The 23,123-nt window shown below is 37.3% G+C and overlaps 1 protein-coding gene across 6 annotated transcripts in view; it reads left to right on the plus strand.

Annotated features, from left to right (window-relative positions):
- ATL2 (atlastin GTPase 2) overlaps window positions 1–23,123 on the plus strand; it is a 62,743-nt gene that overhangs the window by 33,232 nt on the left and 6,388 nt on the right. For all 6 annotated transcript variants that reach the window (XR_009566135.1, XM_060309225.1, XM_030857900.2 and 3 more), the window contains 7 exons: window positions 13,325–13,459; window positions 13,764–13,868; window positions 17,157–17,207; window positions 17,507–17,563; window positions 19,025–19,117; window positions 21,224–21,362; window positions 22,136–22,263. Coding sequence is in view for 5 of the 6 variants with exons in the window: in XM_030857900.2 (XP_030713760.2) it covers window positions 13,325–13,459; window positions 13,764–13,868; window positions 17,157–17,207; window positions 17,507–17,563; window positions 19,025–19,117; window positions 21,224–21,362; window positions 22,136–22,263 (708 nt within the window). In the remaining variant the exon portion in view is untranslated. The remainder of the gene's footprint in view (window positions 1–13,324; window positions 13,460–13,763; window positions 13,869–17,156; window positions 17,208–17,506; window positions 17,564–19,024; window positions 19,118–21,223; window positions 21,363–22,135; window positions 22,264–23,123) is intronic.

Here is a 23,123-nt window from a genome sequence, read left to right on the forward strand (position 1 = left end):
AGGGCTCGAACCCGTGTCCCCTGCATTGGCAGGCGGATTCTTAACCACTGTGCCACCAGGAAGCCCAAGACTGAATAATATTCTATTGTATACATATATCACATTTTATTTATCCCCTCATCGTTAGTGGGCATTTGGGTTCTTTCCACCTTTTGGCTTATGAATAATGCTATAATTCTATGAATATGTTAATATAACATATATTCACTAATTATATATAATACATTAATATATAATAATGAATGATAATGGTATGAGGTAAGGGTTCAGCTTCATTTTTTTTTATATGCCTGTCCAGTTGTCCCAGCACCGTTTGTTAGAAAGGCTATTCTTTCCCCATTGAATGATCTTGGCACCCTTGTTGACAGCTAGTTGGCCATAGACATGTGGCTTTATTTCTGAACCCTCAGTTCTGTTGCATTGGTCTGTATGTCTGTTCTCATGCCAGTACTAGACTGTCTTGATTACCTTTGCTTTGTAGTAAGTTTTCAAAACAGGAAGTGAGTTCTCTTATTTTGTTCTTTTTTCAAGATTGTCTGTTCTAGGTCTCTTGCAATTCCGTATGATATTTGGACTTAGCCTATCAGTTTCTATGGGAGGTTAGCTGGGATTCTGTTGGTGATTGGATTGAATCTAAAAGGTCAGTTTGGGTAGTGTTGCCATCTTAATATTAAGCATTTCAATCTTTGAACATGGGATGTTTTTCCATTTATGTGGATCTTCTTTAATTTCTTCCAAAAATGTTTTGTAGTTTGCAGAGTATGTTTTACACTTCTTTTGTTAAATTTATTCATTTTTTGTTGATGTTATAAACAGAATTGTTTTCTTTCTTTCTTTCTTTCTTTTTTTTTTTTTGCGATACGCGGGCCTCTCACTGTTTTGGCCTCTCCCATTGCGGAGCACAGGCTCCGGACGCGCAGGCTCAGCGGCCATGGCTCACGGACCCAGCCACTCCGCGGCATGTGGGATCCTCCCGGATCGGGGCACGAACCCGTGTCCCCTGCATTGGCAGGCGGACTCTCAACCACTGTGCCACCAGGGAAGCCCCAGAATTGTTTTCTTTTTTTTTTTTTATTTTCCTTTTTTATTTTTGCGGTACGTGGGCCTCTCACTGTTGTGGCCTCTCCCGTTGCGGAGCACAGGCTCCGGACGCGCAGGCCCAGCGGCCATCGCTCACGGGCCCAGCCGCTCCGCAGCATGTGGGATCTTCCTGGACCGGGGCACGAACCTGCGTCCCCTGCATCGGCAGGCGGACTCTCAACCACTGTGCCACCAGGGAAGCCCCCCAGAATTGTTTTCTTAATTTCATTTTCAGATTGTTTGTTGCAAGTTTACAGAAAGACAATTGTTTTATATTGGTCTTGTATCCTGCAACCTTGTTCAACTCATTTATTCATTCCAATAGTTTTTTTTTAATCATTTTAAGTGAACAATTTTTATTTATTTATTTATTTAAATTTATTTATTTTTGGCTGCGTTTTGTCTTCGTTGCTGTGTACGGGCTTTCTCTAGTTGCCTCGAGCAGGGGCTACTCTTTGTTGCGGTGCGCAGGTTTCTCATTGCGGTGGCTTCTCTTGTTGCGGAGCACGGGCTCTAGGCGTGCGGGCTTAGTTGCTCCGCAGCATGTGGGGTCGTCCTCGACCAGGGCTCAAACCTGTGTCCCTGCATTGGCAGGTGGATTCTTAACCACTGCACCCCAAGGAAGTCCCCGTTCCAATAGTTTTTTAGTGGACTTTTTAATGTTTTCTATATATAAGATCATGTCACCTGTAAATACAGTTTTCCTTTTTCCTTTCCAATCTGAGTACCTCTTATCTCTCTCTTTCTTAGCTAATTTTCCTGGCTAGAGTCTGCAGTACAGTGTTGAGTACAAAGTGATAAGAGCAAATATCCTTATCTCTTTCCTAATCTTTAGGGAGAAGCATCTAGGTTTTCACACTATGTATGTTGTTAGCTGTAGAATAGTTCTGTATATGTTTTTCAATCAAGTTCAGGAAGTTCTGTTTCTAGCATGCTGAGAGGGTTTTTGTTTTCTTAATCATGAGTGGATGTTGGATTTTTTCAGATGCTTTTTCTGCATCTGTTGATGTGATCATATGATTTTTCTTTAGCCTGTTGATGTGATGGATCACATTATTAATTTTTTGAATGTTGAGTTAGCCTTGTGTCCCTGGAATAGTTAGTTGTGGTGTATAATTCTTTTTATACAATGTTGGATTTAATTTGCTAATATTTTGTTGAGTGTTTTTATATCTATGTTCATGAGATATATTGATCTTTAGTTTTCCTTTCTTGTTATGTCTCTATTTGGTTTTGGTATTAAGATAACACTGGCCTCATAGAATGAGTTAGGAAGTGTTCCCTCTGCTTCTATTTCCTGGAAGAGCTTAGAGAGAACTGGCATCATTTCTTTCTTAAATGTTTGGTAGAACTTACCAGTGAAACTGTCTGAATTTGGTTCATTCTCTTTTGAAGGTTATTAATTATTGATTAAATTTCTTTAGTAGATACAGGTCTATTCAGATGATCCATTTTTTTCTCGTGTGGGTTTGGTAGGTTGTGTCTTTCAAATAATTGGTCCGTTTCAACTAAGTTATCAAAATTGTGGGCATAGAATTGTTCTTAATATTCTTTTACTATCTTTCTAATGTCCATGAAATTAGTAGTTTTGACTCCTCTTTGATTTCTGATATTATTATTTGTCTTTTCTCTGTCAAATCAATTTTATTGATCTTTTCAAAGGACCAGCTTTGGTTCCATTAATTTTTTTTCCCTGTTGTGTTGTTATCCTGTTTTCTTGTGTTCAGCTTTATTGGTGTCTGCTGTATTTTTATTCTGCTTCTTTAGGTTATATCTAGTTTCCTAAGGTAGAAGTTTAGATGATTGATTTTAGATCTTTTTTCCTAATATATGCACCCAATGCTATAAATTCTCCTTGTAACTGTTGCTTTCACTGCATTTCACATATTTTCATGGGTTGTATTTTCATTTTCATTTAGTTCAAAATAGTTTAAAATTTCTGTTGAGACTTTTTTGACCCGTGTGTTATTTAGAAGTGTGTTGTGTAAACTCCAAGTATTATGGGGCTTTCCAGCTATTTTCTATTACTGGTTTCTAGCTTAATTCAGTTGTGGTCTGAGAGCATACTTTGTGTGATCTGTTCTTTAAAATTTATTTTAAGGTGTGTTTTAAGGCCCAGTATATGTCCTATTTTGGGGAATGTTCTGTATGAGTTTGAGAGGAATGTGTATTCTGTTGTTGTTGGATGAAGGATTCTATTGGGTTGGCCAAAAAGTCCCTTCGGTTTTTAAGTAAAAATAAAAGACACATTTTTCATTTTCACCAGGAACTTTATTGAACAGCGTATTCCCCGTTTTGTTCCACTACCTTCTGCCATTTTTCAGGCAACTTCATAATTCCATCCACCCAAAACGTTTTATCTTTTTGAGCAAAGAAGAACTGTTCCAGGTGCCTTTTACAGTCTTCCAGGGAATTGAAATTTTTTCCATTAAGAGAATTTTGTAAAGACCAAAATAAATGGAAATCCGAAGGTGCAATGTCTGGTGAATACGGCGGATGAATCAGAACCTCCCAGGCAAGCTGTAACAGTTTTTCCCTGGTCGTCAAAGAAACACGCGGTCTTGGTTATACTGATGGAAAAGTATGCATTTTCTGTTGACTAATTCCGGATGCTTTTTGTCGAGTGCTGCTTTCATTTGGTCTAATTGGGAGCAGTACTTTTTGGAATTTTCGTTTGGTTTTCCGGAAGGAGCTCATAATAGAGGACTCTCTTCCAATCCCACCATATACACAACATCACCTTCTTTGGATGAAGAATGGTGTTTGGTGTGGTTGTTGGTGGTTCATTTCGCTTGCCCCACAATGTCTTCTGTTCCACATTATTGTACAGTATCCACTTTTCATCACCTGTCACAATTTGTTTTATAAATGGAACATTTTCCTTATGTTTAAGTAGAGAATCACGTCAGAAATATGGTCAAGAAGGTTTTTTTTGCTTCTTATGTGGAACGTAAACATCAAAGAGATGAACATAACTAGGGTGGTGCCAATGATTTTCATTGCTTGATTTGGATATTTTGAGTATGTCGGCTATCTCCTGCGTGGTATAACGTTGATGGTTCTCAATTAATGTCTCAATTCGACCCCTATCAACTTCAGCTGGTCTACCCGAACGTGGAGCATCCAGAGAGAAATCTCCAGCATGAAACTTCGCAAACCACTTTTGACACGTCGGATCAGTCACAGCACCTTCTCCATACACTGCACAAATCTTTTTTTGCGTTTTGGTTACATTCTTAACGTTTCTTGAAGTAATAAAGCATAACATGCCAAAAATGTGGCTTTTTTTCTTCCATCTTCCGTATTAAAATGGCTACACAAAAATTCACCAACTTTGATAAATTTTTTTTAAAGGCATGCTGGTATGACAGCTGTCACAATACAATCTAACAAAATTGTTTCGAATGAAGTTAAAGACAACTAAGCACTACTAGAGCCATCTTATGGAAAAAACCAAATGAACCTTTTGGCCAACCCAATATAATGTCAATTAGATCCACCTGATTGTTGGTGCTGTTCAGTTCAGCTATATCCTTACTGATATTCTGTCTTCTGGGCCTGTCAATTACTGATGGAGGGGTGTTGAAGTCTCCAAGTGTAATAGTGGACTTGTCTTGTTTCTTCTTGCAGTTCAGTTCTTGCCTCACGTATTTTGATGCTTTGTTGTTAAGTGCATACACATTAAAGATAACTGTTAAGTTTTTCTGGAGAACTGACCCCTTTATTATTATGTAATACCACTCTTTATCCTGGTAATTTCCTTGTCCTTAAGTCAGCTTGGTCGGAAATTAGTATAGCTACTCTAGCTTTTGTTTGATTAGTGTCAGTATGGTATATCTTCCTCCATTCCTTTTCTTTATGTTTAAACTGGGTTTTTTGTGGACAACAAATATTTGGGTCTTTTTTTTTAATCCACAGTGACAGTTTCTGTCATTTAATTGGTTTATTTCAATCATGCACATCTAAAGTGATTTTTGATAGGATTGGATTGTTATTTCTTATGTTTGTAATTTTCTATTTGTTGTACTTGTTTGTTTTTTATTTTTTTCTGCCTTCTCTAGCTTTAATTGACTATTTTATATGATTCTACATTCTGTTCTTCCTTAGTATATCTATTATACTTCTCTAAACATTAAAAAAAAAACTGGTTGCCTGGAGTTTGCAATATACATTTACAACTAGTCTAAGTCTGCTTTAGAATATTACTATACTGCTTCATGGGTAGAGCAGGTACATTATGACAGAGTATTCCCAATTCCTCCCTCCTGTGCCTTATGATGTTGTTAATTTCCTCTGTGTTATGTACCATAATCACCCAATACATTGTTGCTATTAGCACTTCATACACATAGTTGTCTATTAGATGAATTAAGAGAAAGAAGAATAAAAGATTTACTTTCTTGTCTTTCTTTGACATTCTTTTATATATATGTCTGAGTTTCTGACCTATATTATTTTCTTTCCCTTGGAAGAACTTTGAACACTTCTTTCAAGGCAGGTGTACTGGTGACAATCTCCCTCAGTTTTTGTCTAAGGAAGACTATTTCTCCTTCACTTTTGTAGGATAACTTTGCTGGATACAGAATTCTAGGTTGGTGGCTTTTTTCTTTCAGCACTTGAAATATTTCACTCTATTCTCTTCCTGTTTGTGTGTGAGAAGTCCAAAGTGATTCTTATCCTTCCTTGTTCTTCTACAGGTAAAGTGTTTTTTGTCTCTGTTTTCTTTCAGGATTTCCTTTTTGTCTTTGTTATTTTGCAGTTAGACTGTGATATGCCTGGTATAGATCTTTTGGTATTTATCCTATTTGGTGTTCTCTGACTTTATTGGATCTGTTTTTTAGTATCTGTCATTAATTTTAGAAAATTCTCAGCCATTATTACTTCTGATGTTTCTTTTATGCTTTTCTCCCTTCTCCTTCTGGTATTTCCATTACACCTATATTACACCTTTTGCAGTTGTCCCACAGTCCTTGAGTGGTCTGTTCTGTTATTCTTATCCTTTTTTGTCTATGCATTTCAATTTGGGAAGTTTCTATTGATATATATTCATGTTCACTGATTCTTTCCTTGGCTGTGTCCAGTCTGTGGATAAGTATATTAAAGGCATTCTTTACTTCTACTACAGTGTTTTTTATATGTACCATTTTCTTTTAATTCTTTGAGTTTCCATCTCTCTGCTTACATTACTTGTTTTTGCACATTTTCTACTTTTCTCATTAGAGCCCATAAGATATTAATTCTAGTTATTTTAAATTTACTACCTCATATTTCAAAATCTGCATCATATCTGAGTTTGGTTCTGATGGTTGCTTTGTCTCGTCAGTCTGTTTTTCCTTACCTTTTGGCATGGCTTGTAATTTTTTTGTTGAAAGTTAGGCATGAAATATCAGAAAATAGGAACTGACAGTTAAGTTTTTAGTGTGAGGTGTTATGTTAATCTAACTTTAGCTCAGAGATGTGTTTAATGTTTTCTGCTGGTTTAGGTCCCAGAGACTTCAGTTTTCTCCCCCTCCCCCATTATCCTTGGGTTTCTCTAAGAACTCCTTAAATAGAATGTGTCTTGCAGCTCTCTCATTTGTAATCCACTGTCATCGTAGTGGAGCCTGGTTGATGTGGTGGTAAGGTGTGGGAGAGGAAAGCTATATCATTTTATGATTAAATCTCAGTTTTGTAAGTGGGCCTGAGTCCCTGGGCTGTGACCTTCAGAAGTGTTTCTTAGCCTTAACAATTTTTTTTCTCCCCTTACTTGAGACAGGAAGGATAGAGGGGGCTGGAGTTGATGAATTGCCCTTTCCAGGCTTAGATAAAGCTCTGATAAGGTAGTTTGTCTTGGAGGGCAGGCCTTTGTTAATGAGGACTGCTATCAGTGCTTACTTTCCTGATTGTATTTGAAAATGGTTGCAGGGAATTCCCTGGCAGTCCAGTGGTTAGGACTCAGTGCTATCACTGCTGTGGCCCAAGTTCAGTCCCTGCTCAGGGAACTAAGATCCTGCAAGCTGTGTGCCATGGCCAAAAAAAAAAAGAAAACCTCAGGGAGCTCCTTGAGGTAAAACCCAAGAAAGTGGGGGCCTATGAAGCCTGAACCTCCATGAGAGGTCTTAGGTCTCAAGCTAGTCTACTCGTAGCTTCCAGCAGTTTGTCCAAATTACCATTTAAGTGTTTCTTCCAGTTGCTCCAGCAGCTTCTGCTCCTTGGTAACTGACCTCAGCTTGTGGTTCTTTGTATTTGCCTGTCTCTCAGATTTTGGTGTGCAATTTGCCCTGTGACCTCAATTCTCTGATCTAAGAAAGAAAGTTTGTTGATTTTCGTATTGAACTTTTTTCTTGTTGTGAGGCCACTGTGCTTTTTACATTAGCTTTATATGTGGGAGCACTGAGGCTGGAAGTCCAGTGGAAGACTGTGAAGTCAAATCTCCATGCCAAACCTTAATTTAATAACTAGAGGTGTTTCGCCTTTCTGTTCTAGTAGCACTCAAGTACACTTAAAAAAAACTGTGGTTAAAAAATGCATAACAAAGTTTACCATTTTAATCATTTTTAAGTGTACAGTTTAGTGGCATTAAGTATATTCATATTATTGTACAATCATCATCACCAGTGCATCTCCAGAACTTTTTCCTTCCCAAACTGAAACTCTGTACACATTAAACTCCTCATTCTTCCCCTTCCTCCAGCCCCTGATAACCACTTTTCTACTTTCTGTATGAGTTTGACTACTGTAGGTACCTCATATAAGTAGAATCATACAATTTTGTTATTTTATATCTGGCTTATTTTACTTAGCATAATGTCTTCCAGGTCAAGGTCACCTTTTAGCCAGAGCCTTAAAAAAAAGGTTATTTACACTTCTTTGGTGTGTACCTAAGTTGATATAGTTGTCCTTGTTTGAGCTAGTGCCTTGGGTCAGTCATAATGTTATCAGTTTGTCCAGCCCCAAAAGGGAGGAGTTGGACATGGGGGTGGTTAAGATGTTAGACAGTTTTAAAACTGTTTTAAGAGTCTAATGTTGCTTAATTTGTTCCAGGACCTGTAGAGTATTCTTACATATTCAAATGAAAACTGTAAATTATGTTTGGTGGTCAGAATGTTTATATTAACTCATTCTGTCCACTGATTTGTGTGTTCAATGTTAATAACCTATCTCCAGAATTAGGTACTAGTTTTATACAGATTAAGATTTTCATCTGTTATTTTATTTTATTTTATTTTTTTGCGGTACGCGGGCCTCTCACTGTTGTGGCCTCTCCCGTTGCGGAGCACAGGCTCCGGACACGCAGGCCCAGCGGCCATGGCTCACGGGTCCAGCCGCTCCGCGGCATGTGGGATCCTCCCGGACAGGGGCATGAACCCATGTCCCCTGCATCGGCAGGCGGACTCTCAACCACTGCGCCACCAGGGAAGCCCTGTTATGTTTTTTTAATTTATTTTATTTTTGGCTGTGTTGGGTCTTTGTTGGTGCGTGCAGGCTTTCTCTAGTTGCGTTGAGTGGGGGCTACTCTTCGTTGCGGTGCGCGGACTTCTCATTGCGGTGGCTTCCCTTGTTGCGGAGCACGGGCTCTAGGCACACAGCCTTCCATAGTTGTGGCTCATGGGCTCTAGAGCGCAGGCTCAGTAGTTGTGACACACGGGCTTAGTTGCTCCGCGGCATGTGGGATCTTCCCAGACCAGGACTCGAACCTGTGTCCCCTGCGTTGGCAGGCGGATTCTTAACCATTGCACCACCAGGGAAGTCCCATCTGTTATGTTTTTATGGGGAATGTTTCATAACTAGGAAGGATCTGCTCTTTCATTGTACAGTTACTTGGGTCTTTAATTTCATCCTTTTTGTCCCTTTTCCTCCTCGCTGTGATGAGTTACTATGGCTTTTGAATGGGGCTTTATTCTTCTGGCCTGCCCATTGTTGGAGTCAGTAAGACTGGGAACAGGGTGTATGGTCTGATACATGTAGACCTGGTTGGACCACCAAGTCTGTGTTTCAAGTTTACCGGCTGTTGTTTCACTTTGTTGCTAGAGAATGTTATCTTTCCTATGGTGAAATAAGAATTTGTTTCTTATTATTTAGAGTAGGTAGGGGTTCTTTATTGTTTTTTTTTAATTTTTTTAAAATTTATTTGTTTATTTTATTTTTGGCTGTGTTGGGTCTTCGTTGTCTTCGTTGATGCACGTGGGCTTTCTCTAGTTGCAGCGAGGGGGACTACTCTTTGTTGCAGTGTGCAGGCTTCTCATTGCGGTGGCTTCCCTTGTTGCAGAGCACGGGCTCTAGGCGTGCAGGCTTCAGTAGTTGCAGCATGCGGGCTCAGTAGTTGTGGCTCACGGGCTTAGTTGCTCTGCGGCATGTGGGATCTTCCTGGACCAGGGCTCGAACCTGTGTCCCCTGCATTGGCAGGTGGTTTCTTAACCGCTGTGCTACCAGGGAAGCCCGGGTTCTTTATTGTTGACAATTATATTACACTGGTAAGTCTTCTTGGCAAGAGTTTATGTTTATTCACTATAATATTTGACTACATTTAAAGTTCAGGTGTTTTCATATTGCCTTTTGCAACTGAGATTTATTCAATAAGATTTTTTTATTTTACTGGAGGATTAAAATCATTTTAGAAATTTCGAGTTTTAAGGCCTGTTTTGTCCCTACAGTAGTAAATGGTATCAGATTACTGTTTTTCAAGTTCTTAAGTTTGCTTTTACTAACTTATGACAGCAAATAGTATCTGTTATCAGCAAGGCTGCTTCTAGAATTCATTTGAATGCTCCTTGAGGGCAGGAATGTTTGTTCTTTTTCACTGCTGTATCCCTAGAACCTAAAACAGTGGCTGGCACATGGTAGGGGTTCAATAAATATTTGTTGAATGAGTATATATGAATATATTATATTTATCGGTATTCAATATGTTAGAGAAATAGTAAGACTTCTTAATTTCATGTTTTGAAATATCAAAACTTAGTGATTTTAATTAGCTAGGTTCTCTGACTTACTTTTTCTTTCGTCCTTTTATTGACTAATCAGTTTAGTAAACATTTCCATTACAGGGTAAACTAAGAAGAGATGATATATAGTCAATAGATTTTTTAAATGAGACACCAGTTCTTTTTAAAGTTTCTTTGGAGAGGGTAAGGTTAACAAACATCTTAGCCTATGATATCAGTCATCTATACTTTTTAAAATTTATTTTTACTCTCTTGTTCATGTAATTGTTTCTAGGAATAATTAAAAGGATCATATTTTTTTTTTTTTAGTAAACGTATTTATGTATGTATGTATGGCTGCATTGGGTCTTCGTTGCTGCACACGGGCTAGTTGTGGTGCACGGGCTTAGTTGCTCTGAGGCATGTGGGGTCTTCCCAGACCAGGGCTTGAACCTGTGTCCCCTGCATTGGCAGGCAGACTCCCAACCACTGCACCACCAGGGAAGTCCCTAAAAGGATCATATTTCTTAGGTATCTCTTACACATGCTCAAAAGGGAACACACTGAAGCTTAATAATTAAAATTTTTAATGTATTTATTTATTGAGCAAATATTTTGAGTGCCTACTGCAAGCCAGGCACCATTCTCTCTTCTGGGAGTACTATTCTATGTTTTGAGAGAAAAAAAAGACAAAACTTTCTTTCTTCATGGAACTTACATTCTCATAGGAGAGATAGGGAAACAAGATGTAGAATAAAAACAGATTTCTCTAATAGGGTAGATTCTCTTAAGTTACTTTTGTAGGTTGGACCTTTTAAAAATAATCAGTTCATTAAATACCACTTTGACATTGTTGGGGAATGAGATGCCACATGTGAGAGCCTAGAATAGGGCAAGGCACTTTGGTAGGAACAGTTTTGTAAACAAAAATGGAGTTTACAGCCCGTGCTCTCAGTATTCACACAAGAACTGCAGTGCAAAGCTATTTAAAGATAACCACCTGCAGTGTCGGTAATATGCTTTCAGAGTCCACAAAAGTCGGAGTTTCCTGACAGCTGGCTCAGTCTAGGCAGACAGTGGGTGGAACAAAAGTATAGAGATGCTAAACAACATACGTATTTCGGAATAGTGACCTTTTTGGAGTGGTAGAAACTGGAAGAGGTGTGTGTGTGTGTGTGTGTGTGTGTGTGTGTGTGTGTGTGTGTGTGTGTGTGTGTGTGTGTGTGTGTGTGTGTGTGTGTGTGTGTGTGTGTGTGTGTGTGTGTGTGTGTTGGGGGAACTTATGAGTAGTATCAGGAGCAGAGATAGAAAAAGTAAATTAAAGGTGGATTGTATGCAGCAGGTCTCTAGATGGTCCTGTAAATAATGGGGAGCCGCAGATGACTTTTTAGTAGGACAGTGGCAAGATTACATTTCTTGTTGAGAAAATTAAGTGACTATGGGAAGGGTGGGTTGAGAGTACGACAGGGAGGTTCCAGGCTACTTGGGGCATCTAAAGTATAGCCCAGGGGCAAGACCATAATCCCTGTAAGGGTGCCTCCTGAAGCACAAGTCCATAGTATATAATGTGAATAGAATTGTGCCATGTGGCAGGCAGCCTTGTGACCAACAGAGGGATGAGGGTCAAAAGCTGAAGATACTGAAAGTGAAGAAGAGAATCCAAGAGAATTTTGTGGTTAATAGGATTGGTAACCTACTGGGGATGGGAGTTTTGTGGGATAATAATAATTATAGATGGTTTGAAGTTTAAGACGGATCTTCACATTAGGTAGTGATCGTCTGGACAACACTTTTTTCCCCCCACCTTGTATCTCGTTTTCATAAATTGCTTCATCCCTCATTGAGCCTACCATACCCATCTTTTTTCCACCCCTAATTTGAGCTTTGATATCTGTTTTGGACTATATAGTAAAGCTTATTAGAAATATTTCTGAAACAAAGGAATTTTTCCTGTGGGGGGAGGTACTTTGAGAAAAGGGTATGTGGGCTTTAAGTATACTTAAAGTATAGGGCTCTTTTAAAAAAATTATTTATTTTATTTATTTATTTTTGGCTGTGTTGGGTCTTGGTTGCTGCACGCGGGCTTTCTCTAGTTTTGGCGAGCGGGGGCTACTCTTCGTTGTGGTGCACGGGCTTCTCGTTGCGGTGGCTTCTCTTGTGGAGCACGGGCTCTAGGCATGCAGCCTTCAGAAGTTGCGGCTCGCTGGTCTAGAGCACAGGCTCAGTAGTTGTGGCACATGGGCTTAGTTGCTCTGCACCTTAACCACTGTGCCACCAGGGAAGTCCCTAGGGCTCTTAATATATGTCAAAGTTAACTCATTTATTATATTCCAGATTTAATTTTCTAGATAAATTACCTTATGGTATAGTAACTTTAATATAATTTTATGATATTTAATTATAACAGTCTAGCCCTGTGAGGTACGTTAAAACATTTGATTATGGAAAAATTTAAATATATCCCAAAATACTAGAGTATAATGAACCCCAGTGTACCTATCAACATTTTGCTGGTCTTGTTTCATCTGTTTTTCTCTCTGCCCTTTTACTCTTTTTTTTTTTTTTTCTGAAATATTTTAAAGCAAATGCTAAGCATATTCTTTCACCATAAATACTCGAATATTTAACAGTTAAGGACTTTATTATTATTATTAATACAACCACAAAACCATTATCACACCAAGCAATCATCTTTACCCCAACTTAACACCATCTAATATAATACCCAGTCTGGATTCAGATTTCCCTTTTGGTTTCGAAAAAGAGTTATGTAGCTGGATTGTTTGAATCAGGTTTCAAACAAGTCTTGTGGTTATTTTTAAAGTTGATATTTTTTAAAGAGAAAATTAAGGCAGTGTGAAAACATTTTAGTATAAGCTATTCTAAGAGAGCAATGCTGTTTTGACAGCCATTCTGTCTGGAACTTAGTTTTGTACAAGGAGGTATCGAAATAGCTAGTATCTATTTTTTATGATTTTTAAACATAGGAAATCTTTCCAAAATGGGGAAGTGGGTGTGACCCCACTTATCTAGAAGCCTAGAGTATGAAAATGTGAGCTATTCAAGAAGGTTCAGGTTTGGGGGAAGACCACGTCTCTCTTAGTCAAAACGCCCTAGATGGGATTTGGGGCTGTTTTTGTAACTACTTGGGTAATGTTACAGTATATTTTATCTCCCTGGATGTACCTTCCTCATCTATAAAATGAATGGCTGATTTTTTTTTTAATTTTTATTGAAGTGTAGTTGATTTACAGTGTTGTGAAGAGTGGGTGATTTCTTATATTCCTTTTGAGTTCTTATTTTTGTGTGTTTTATTTTCTATTTATTCTTAACTTTAACAGGATTCTCAAAGTTGGATTGGTGGAAGCAATGAACCATTGACTGGCTTTACATGGAGAGGTGGTTGCGAAAGAGAAACTACAGGCATACAAGTCTGGAATGAAGTGTTTGTGATCGACAGACCTAATGGAACAAAAGTGAGATTCTCTTTATAGTTTTTTACTATATATAGTAAAAAATATATATATATATATATAGTTTTTAACTAAAAAAACTAGGTTTTTTTCTTCCATATTCTTTCTTGATCAAAACAACACAGAACTATTAATATCTGATAACTTTAACATATGTGGATTATTATGTCAAAATGTGTGAGATACTTAAGTTAGAGGACTTTTCTTGACTTAATTACTGATTTTGATATTAACCATTTTATATTTGACTTTTATAGTCACTATTGGTGAATTTTTTACTTAGTATTTTAAACTTTTAAATTCCTAGGTGGCTGTGCTGCTAATGGATACCCAGGGTGCCTTTGATAGCCAGTCAACTATCAAAGATTGTGCAACAGTGTTTGCTCTGAGCACTATGACTAGCTCTGTCCAGGTGAGATACAGAGATGACGCGGTATGATCAGGTCAGACAATCCTAATACCTTTGCTCTTCCTCAAAATGCCTTTTGATTGAAGGGAAAAAAAGGATTAAAATCAGAGAAACTATTTACATTTAGTATTGGTCACTTACATTTCTATGCTTGCTGTTCTGGCTTACAATGTGAAATTTCATACTTTTAGTGCTTACCAGGGAAACAGTGAACCAATAGCCAATCCCTTTGGTATTTCATCATAGCATCTGTGCTTTTTTCTTTTTAAAGGAATATATATTATTGCATGATATCCTTAATTGAATTCAAGGATATTCAGTTGATATTGAATTCAATTGAATTCAGTCATATACAGTAAAGTATAGGGTGTTTCTTTATTTTTTGGCTGAACCAACCAAACAAACAACAAAACCAAGTAATTAAATTTAGTTTTCTACTCAATATGTATGACAACTAGTACATGATTATTTGAGCTAATGGAGGTAGAGGCATAATAATTCTTATTTAGGAAACCTTAATGATGTTTATATAATAAACTAAGGACTTAAAGCATCTGTTTCATTTAGAAAGGGGTGAAATCCTTTCTGTTTTTTCACTTATGCTGTACCCTAGAGTTATGTTTGGTGTTCTATCAAGTTCTAGTCTCTTCAAGCTAGGCCATCTCTTTTCTGTATAATTTAGACTAATTGCACTGAATTAAACCACCACAGGTCATTTTTTATTTCTTTACTTTCTGTTTCCTGAGCTCATCTGTGGTTGATACTTCTCTGGCTGAAAAATGAATTATTGAAGTATGGTGGTTAGATCCAGCTGGTGATGTATCAAGATGTATGTTTGCAAATATTTTAAAAAGTATGTGCTTCTCCTGAGATAAATATTTCTTATGGATGGTAGATTATAGGTGATACCGTCACAGTGTCTTGGAATTTTTGTGCTTTCCATTAATATCTGGAATGTGTGACCAGTTTCTATTAAAGTTCCCATTTCCTTTCTTCCTCAATTTGAAGTATCTAGCTGTCAGAGTGGAAACAAGTTTTGGAATTATTATGAGATAAAAGAGAAGTGGCTTCTTTTTATTATAGGGATGGGAATATCTGTCACTACAAACTAAGTGATGTTATTGGGGACTCTCAGAGTCTCTTTTTTTCAGTTTGTCCCACCTCTTTTTCTCTGATCTTGCAGGGCAGCACAACTGCCATTTTCTTGAGGCGAGCAGAAGCCACATCTTTGTATTTATATTATCGCATTATAGCCCTTCAGATTAGCTGGCTCTGTGGCTTGCATTAAATTATAAGTTCTCTGTCCTAAAACTTATACCATGGTGTTCTCTTGTTTATTCAACTTTATGATAGCAAGAGAACTGGTTTTGGACAACCACGTAAAGCCATTCAGCCACTTTCTTATCGTAAAACAAAGATTTTGCCCATCTTGCCTATCTCACATGTGGTTTTGCGTGCAGTCAGAAATGAGATACAAATGAGATAATGCATAAGAAAGCGGTTTGTAAACTAAATAATCAAGAAGATTAATTTTTTTTTTCTTTTTTAAGGCCGAATCGTGCGACATATGGGATCTTAGTTTCCCAACCAGGGATTGAACCCATGCCTGCATGCATTGGAAGTGTGGAGTCTTTTTTAAAATTTATTTATTTATGGCTGTGTTGCTGTGCGTGGGCTTTTCTCTAGTTGCAGCGAGTGGGGGCTATTCTTCGTTGTGGTGCGCGGGCTTCTCTTTCTCTGGCTTCTCGTTGCAGAGCACGGGCTCTAGAGCGCAGGCTCAGTAGTTGTGGCACACGGGCTTAGTTGCTCCGTGGCATGTGGGATCTTCCCGGACCAGGGCTCAAACCTGTGTCTCCTGCGTTGGCAGGTGGATTCTTAACAACTGCGCCACCAGGGAAGTCCCAGGAATGCAGAGTCTTAACCACAGGGACCACCAGGGAAGTCCCTAAAATTAGTTTTTATTATTGCTTCTTTCCTGATTCTTGAGGCTAGATTTCTCTCCTTCCTTACATAAGTTATCTGGCTGATGGATCAATAACAAATTGATCCCTTTGTCATTTATTCTTTCAAAAAATAATTACTGAGCATCTATTAAGTACAACACAATATGCTAAGTACTAATGATCTACAATAAACAAATCTTTTCTGTTTGCTATTTACAACCTGGCCCTGACAATGTAGGGATCTGGTCCTATTTTCTAAAAGCTAAGGCCCATATGAGTGAGAATAGGTTGGTTATTCTTTTAGTTTTTAAGTTTAAATCTAGAGTTTAATCACCTCATCATTAATTACTTTTTAAGAACCTGTTTGGAATTAGTCAACTGAGAATATCATTTTAGGTTTGCCAGGCTATATTGGCTGTTTATATTCTTGACCTCCAAGTGATTAAGTTAGATTATCACTTATTTGCTGTTAGAACAAATTGTTCTATATTTGGAGTAACCCTATTTTCTTAGATATAAGTTATTTCCTAGCAGAGGTGACAACTATGGACATCCTCTTTTGTCCTTTGGTGGTCCAGGTCATCTTTTAAAGACCTGACTCAGAAGGATTGGACCTAGCGAATCTTTTCTCCAATTACTGTTTCTTGAGAGTAGTGAAGTTTGCGTTACCAGCTCTGGTCTGTGGGCCTTGGAAAGTGGAAGAGTGTTACCTACTGTGTGGGTGGGTGGGGGGGTAAAATGTTCATGTTAAGTTATTTAGACTGACTTTGCTTAAGTAAAACGATAACCATAATATTACAGTCAAGTTAGTTGAGGCACCCACTGAATAAACCATAAACTATATACTATGAATGCTCCAGGGAGGAATTTATCTTTGTATTGGGTTGGCCAAAAAGTTCGTTTGGGTTTTCTGTAACATCTTACAGAGAAAAACCCGAACGAACTTTTTGGCCAAACCAATAGAACTATGCCCTTCACGTTCATTGACTTAGAAAAACAGTTGGGTAGTTGGGGGAACTCTTCACTTAAAAAAAAAATCATGTCATAACATTAAAGAAACTTACTATGTAATATACTTTTTTTTTTTTTTTAATGTCTGCTGCCTTCTTGGCCCCATATGTGTATATTCATGATTTTTACACAGTTTACCACCGCTGCTTCCCCCTTAATGTTTTATCCTAACTGTTAGGAAAAAAGAAATTTCTTTTCATGGACCACTGGTTAAGATAGTGACTGAGTCATTCATTTGTGCTCAGGTGTAAAATAGCCTTCGTTTCCACAAGTAAAGTTATACACAGCTGGGTATTCAAAGTAAAACACTAATAAAAACAAAAATTTGTTTTAACAGGTGTATAATTTGTCTCAAAATATTCAAGAAGATGATCTTCAACACTTGCAAGTATGTATGTCTCAAAGAATGTATGCCAAAGTGTTGAAAGTTTAATTCCCACTTTGTTGTGACTTTACACCAAGAACCTGTAATATTGTAAGAAGATTGACTATTATATGGTTTTACACAGATGTACGACTTCTTAACTAGAAGAAATTTTAAAGTATATGCAGTCTTAAAAAATTAAATGCTTGGCTTTCAAATGATTTTAAAGGCTCTGACATCTAGTCGTCTGATATAGAATAGCTTTACAGAGGTCTTCTTTCAACCTTTTCGGGGGCATTATTTTAAATAATTTGATTTAATAGTTATTTACAGAATACGGCAGACTTGCAATGGAAGAAATCTACCAGAAGCCATTTCAGGTAAATAAATATTTTATCATTAAAAAAAATTTTATCTATGAAAAGCTATCATCTTGTATCTCTGGAGATATGAGGACATTATGCGAAACTCATTTTTAGCAACAGATCTAGTGGAATTGAAACTAATTTATGGTAATGTCATCACCATCTTATCAGTAGCAGCTTACAGGATAGGAAATAGAACAAATGAATATAGACTGGTTCTTAATACTTTTACTTAAAAGGTTAATAACATTTCTTTTAACTGGATATTACTTCCAAAACTTGAGATAGTCATGTAAATTTCTTTTATATGTGATAAACTACTAGAAAATGTTATTGGTTGTACGTGTGTGTGTGTGTGTGTGTGTGGTATATTACAAGTTGAGGTTAGACCTATTATTCTTTATTTTTGTTTCAAATAGAAGAGTTTCAGAATTTATTATATCTCTCCCCCATGTGTTTTTTCATTACTTTTAAATGCTAGGTACAGAATATTAAGTCAGAAATTAACCTTGATTTGAGAAGCATATGCTCTGCTTGCTTCTGTGGAGTCTTATCATTAGAGATTTTTAAAAAAGCAGAGCTAATTTCAGATAGATTCTTTTTTGAAACAAGTGTAATTTGTAAGTGGACATTGTACTATTTGGTTAGTTGTGTTATAGTAGGTGAGAATGACTCCACCCTGTTTGCTCATCAGTGTGTGAAGTCCTTCCTGTGTGATAGCATCACTGGTGATTCTGTTAGTGGGTTACATTGATTCTGCCTCAGTCTTGTCTGGCTCAGGTGATCACTTTTATGAAATATTTGGGCAGGTTATGGTGTTATTTTGTGTATATGATGAAATATACTCTATTTGGCCTCTATCAGTTTTTCTGAACTGGGGTAATTTTGCCACCCAGAGGGCATTTACCAGTGTCTGGAGACATTTTTGGTTGTCACAGTTTTGGGGAGGAAGTTCATGCCATTGGCATCTAGTTTATAGAGGCCAGACATGCTGTTCAACATCCTACAAAATGTAGGACAGCCATGCACAGCTAAGAATTATCTGACCCGAAGTGTCAGTAGTGCTGAGTTGAGGAACTTACGCATATAGGAATTAAAAATTCTATGAAAAGAACTAATTGGTCTAGAATTAGGTTAGTTGGTCTTCTAGTTACACAATCTTGACTTAAAATTATGATCTGTATACCCTGATAATGTCTTTTGTTTCTTTTTAAAATATCCTGTATTATTGCTTGTGGTGACTCTTATACACAGTGAGGTTCTCAGATGGAGGTAGTTTCTTGGTATAGGAGCTGGGAGTATTGTTGGCTTATGTAGGCTCTTGTTATAACTATGAGTAGTATTAAGCCATTTGGTTACTATAACTTTTGATAAGGATTGTTTTTGGGGAGTAAGGGGTGCTTCAGTTATTAAAGTAGTAATTTTTGGTAAAGTTTTATAAGAAATGATTTCAATTTTTTCCCCTTCTTTCTGTAGACACTAATGTTTTTGATTCGAGACTGGAGTTATCCTTATGAACATTCATATGGTTTGGAAGGTGGAAAACAATTCCTTGAAAAGAGATTGCAGGTAAGCCCCCATTTCTTAGAGAAGAGAGCATAAGCACCAAGCCCCAGGTGAAGGTGTGGACTGTCTGGACTGCTGCTTAGACTACCAACCTCTGAGTGTCATTGGAACAAATTGAGTATCCCAAGTTAACCCAGATAACTGCATACATAATTGATGAGAAGTAAATTGGTAGCACTCCTGTGAAAGAGGACAATAGAAATGCCCTCAAGTACAAGTTAAGGAATGGATATTTCTCTCCAGAGCCAACTGCCCCTTCAGTAAATCAATATTCAAAGGATAAAAGTTTGAAGTAGACTAACTTTTTGATCTGCTCAGGTTGCATGCATTTCTCTTTCTGGCCCAGCTGAGCTTCTGAGCATTTGGGACAGGCTGGATAATCTAGTGTGGATGCATTGAGCACAGATGATGTGAGACTCTCTTTCCAAGGATACTATCTCGTAGAGTGGCAGCATATAGAGAAAAAAGGGATCTTAAACATTATCTAGTATAGCCTTTACACACACACACACACACACACACACAAAACTGGGACCCAGAAAAGTGACTTGCCTTTGGTCACTTAACTGATTATTGATAACTGGGAGTAGGACCCAAAAGTCCAAGCTCCTGGCCTGGCCTGTGCAAATGCCACACCAAGTCATTCCTGGAAATAACATGGAAGTACTTTGGGAAACCCTCAGGTCAGATACTACCTACCTACTGACGTCCACAAAAGATACATAAAAATACCTTTATTCATAAGTAGGAGGTTTAGCTCTTTGGGGTAATAAAATTTTGTTTGTTTCCTATGAAAAAATGCATTTAATTTCGCAGCCACATTCAAAGACTTAGGGTATAATGTAATTTTTCTTAATCCTAAAATAAGATCAAAACCAACTCCTCATTTCTTGGATTATTTGAAAGGCATTTCTAGACTTGTCAGAGATAATTTCATTCATCAGCGTTTTCTCTGGTTTGTTCAGAAGAAATTAACCCACAGCACATCAGGCATATTAACTAAATTCAGAATTATGTACTTCAAAGATAAGGAGGTTTTTAAATATATTATTGAAGCCATACAGAAAAGTACTCAGATCGTAAGTGTGCAGCTTGAGGAGTTTGTACAAATTGAACATAGCCATGTAACCACCCAGAAGCAACTGCCTGTATCCACTAACTCCCACCCCCCCCCACCCCCACCCCCCCCCCCCCCGCCAAACCCTTCATTACTCTTTTGACCTCCAACAGGCTTGGTTTTTGGACTTTTTATGAAAGGAATCATATACAGTATGTATTCTTTTGTGTCCAGCTTCTTTTGCCCAGTATTACATTTCTGAGATTAATCCACATTGTTGCATGTAGTTTAGTTCACTTATTCTCATTGCTATGCAGTCTTCCATTGTATGAACAGGCAACAGGTTTTCCATTCTACTTTTGATGGAGATTTAGGTAGTTTCCAGATTTTGTTGATTACGAATGGTGCATGTTTTTTAGAATGGTTTTTGAGACGAGTTTGGGAGAATATGTGAGTTATATTGGGATAAGTAGTTATTAAAAATCTAACATTAGGATTTCCTTCCAGAAAATACATAGCAGTCTCTCTTCTGCAAAACACTGGTAAACTAGCATAAATCATAAATAATCATTTGGAGTAAGTGCCAAAATCCTAATAAATTTTTAAGGCTCTTTGGACTGCATTGGAGCTTTTCGCCTTATCTGTTGTTTTGCTCAGGGGCTGATCTTTTTATTCGTAGGCAAATTAGTACTTTGTTTTTCTCTTTGCCATTATAAGTACTTTAAAGGCAAATTCTTAATTTATTTACTGGTTTATAAATCACAACCACATCTGTTGTTCTGGTGTTAGATATTATGATTAATTATTATTTGTATTTATTCATATCCTTGGCAGCTAACATGGGAAAAAAAAAGTCTTTTTTGGTTTAAGACAGAGTGGGGTCTTATCAAATGGTTAGAAATGGGTCTTTAGTAAAATTTTATTGTCAAGAAACACACACCTAGACTAGCATCTGAGTTAATGTGCGTGCATGTGAGTACGTATGTGTGTTTTCTTAAAAAAATGTGTTTTTCTCTTGTTTGCACCTTCACCTTGTCTCCTTCTGTCCCCAGGTAAAACAAAATCAACATGAAGAGCTACAGAATGTAAGGAAGCACATTCACAATTGTTTCTCAAATCTTGGTTGCTTCCTTTTGCCACATCCTGGTCTTAAAGTTGCAACTAATCCTAGTTTTGATGGGAGATTGAAAGGTGGGAATTCCCATTCTTGCTAAAATCAGAACTTAAGTTTTAGAGGCTGAAAGTTAAAAAAAATACATGGTTCCTTAAATTTTTTCTTTTATACTGGAGGACGTTTTAATGCATTATTAATGGTGTGATTGTAATGTATTGGTTTCTTGCAAACACCTGGCATATTGATTAACATTTTATAAGGTGGTCTGTTGCTCAGCACTGATGTCCTAAAAATACTGAAGGCTAAGAACATTTCAGTATTTCATCTGATTGCACTCTGCTAAAAAGCATCACCAATATATTATATTGATGTAATTAGATTTAAGTCTGTTCGGGGGTGATGGTGTAATTTTTTGTGTATGTTTTAGGATTATTTTGAGCATGATGGCAAAAGGCTTGAGGATTGACAAAACTTTTAACAGTATGGCTGGAGAAACAAAATTTAGTATTAAAATTTAATACAATTTCATGAATTGCTTGCCATTTGGAAAGGATAGTTTAGTTAAAATACTTGATGTGGAATTTGTTCTGGTAGGCCACAGTTTTATTTGTTATTTGGGCTGAAAGAATTATTGGGAGATGACGGAAGTGGGGTAGTAGAGTGGAGGGGTGGTTATATTTTTTCCTAGGAGATGTGCCAGTGTGATGTGTTTGGATGAGTTTTTTGAAATGAATCTACACTTACGTAGCATATTTTTAATTTATGAAATAGAATTTTATTAACTCTTACCAATGGGGACTTTACTTTTTTTTTTTTTTACTAACATATTGACTAATTTCATGTCCACTAGATATTGATGAAGAGTTTAAACGAGAGCTTCGAAATCTGGTTCCATTGCTGCTTGCCCCAGAAAATTTGGTAGAAAAAGAGATAAGTGGATCTAAAGTCACTTGTAGAGATCTTGTAGAATACTTTAAGGTAGGAAAATTCTTACATTAAATGGCTTTGTCTAAGTTAGAAATATAGCTGACTTAAAACTCATTTGTATGTACAAGAAATTTCTTACCTTTATTTTAAAGCAAAAAAGTAAAATTTATATTTTTTTGCCTTGAATTGGATGTATCAGTATTTAAGAATATTTAAGATTGTAGCAGACAACATGTATCTTCTAGACAGTGATTTTATTCTTTGTAGAGTTATCCTACTTTTTCTCCAGCTCTGATATGGAAAGAAGAACCATTCACCATAATATTACAATACCACTCTATCATTTGAGAATGATAATAGGTATTGGGAGCATAATTCTGTATCCTGAGTTCTCGCAAAAGCCTTCTCTCAGAGTCTGGGCCTTGATAAGAGCAGCTGAAAGTATCCAGACTGGGTTTGAGCTCAAGTAAATTTTGCATAGATTTTTTTTCCCCCTCTGCTGTTCTCTAGTCTTTTTTTTTTTTTTTTTTTTTTTTTTTTGCGGTACGCGGGCCTCTCACCGTTGTGGCCTCTCCCGCTGCGGGGCACAGTCTCCGGATGCGCAGGCTTAGTGGCTGTGGCTCACGGGCCCAGCTGCTCCGTGGCATGTGGGATCTTCCCGGACTGGGGCACAAACCCGTGTCCCCTGCATCGGCAGGCGGACTCTCAACCACTGCGCCACCAGGGAAGCCCTGTTCTCTAGTCTTTATAGCTTGCTTGCCAGAGCAAGACTATTGTAGAGGTTTGTATTTATTCATTGTAGTTGTAAATAGACAGAAGGGAAATACAGTTAACTAAGAGTGTATTTTTGTATTATTTAATGGACACTTGATCACTTTCATACTATCTTTGTTCAGTTATGAATTAATTTA

This window comes from Globicephala melas, chromosome 12, assembly GCF_963455315.2.
Source record: "Globicephala melas chromosome 12, mGloMel1.2, whole genome shotgun sequence".
In the NCBI taxonomy this organism is placed as follows: Eukaryota; Metazoa; Chordata; class Mammalia; order Artiodactyla; family Delphinidae; genus Globicephala; species Globicephala melas.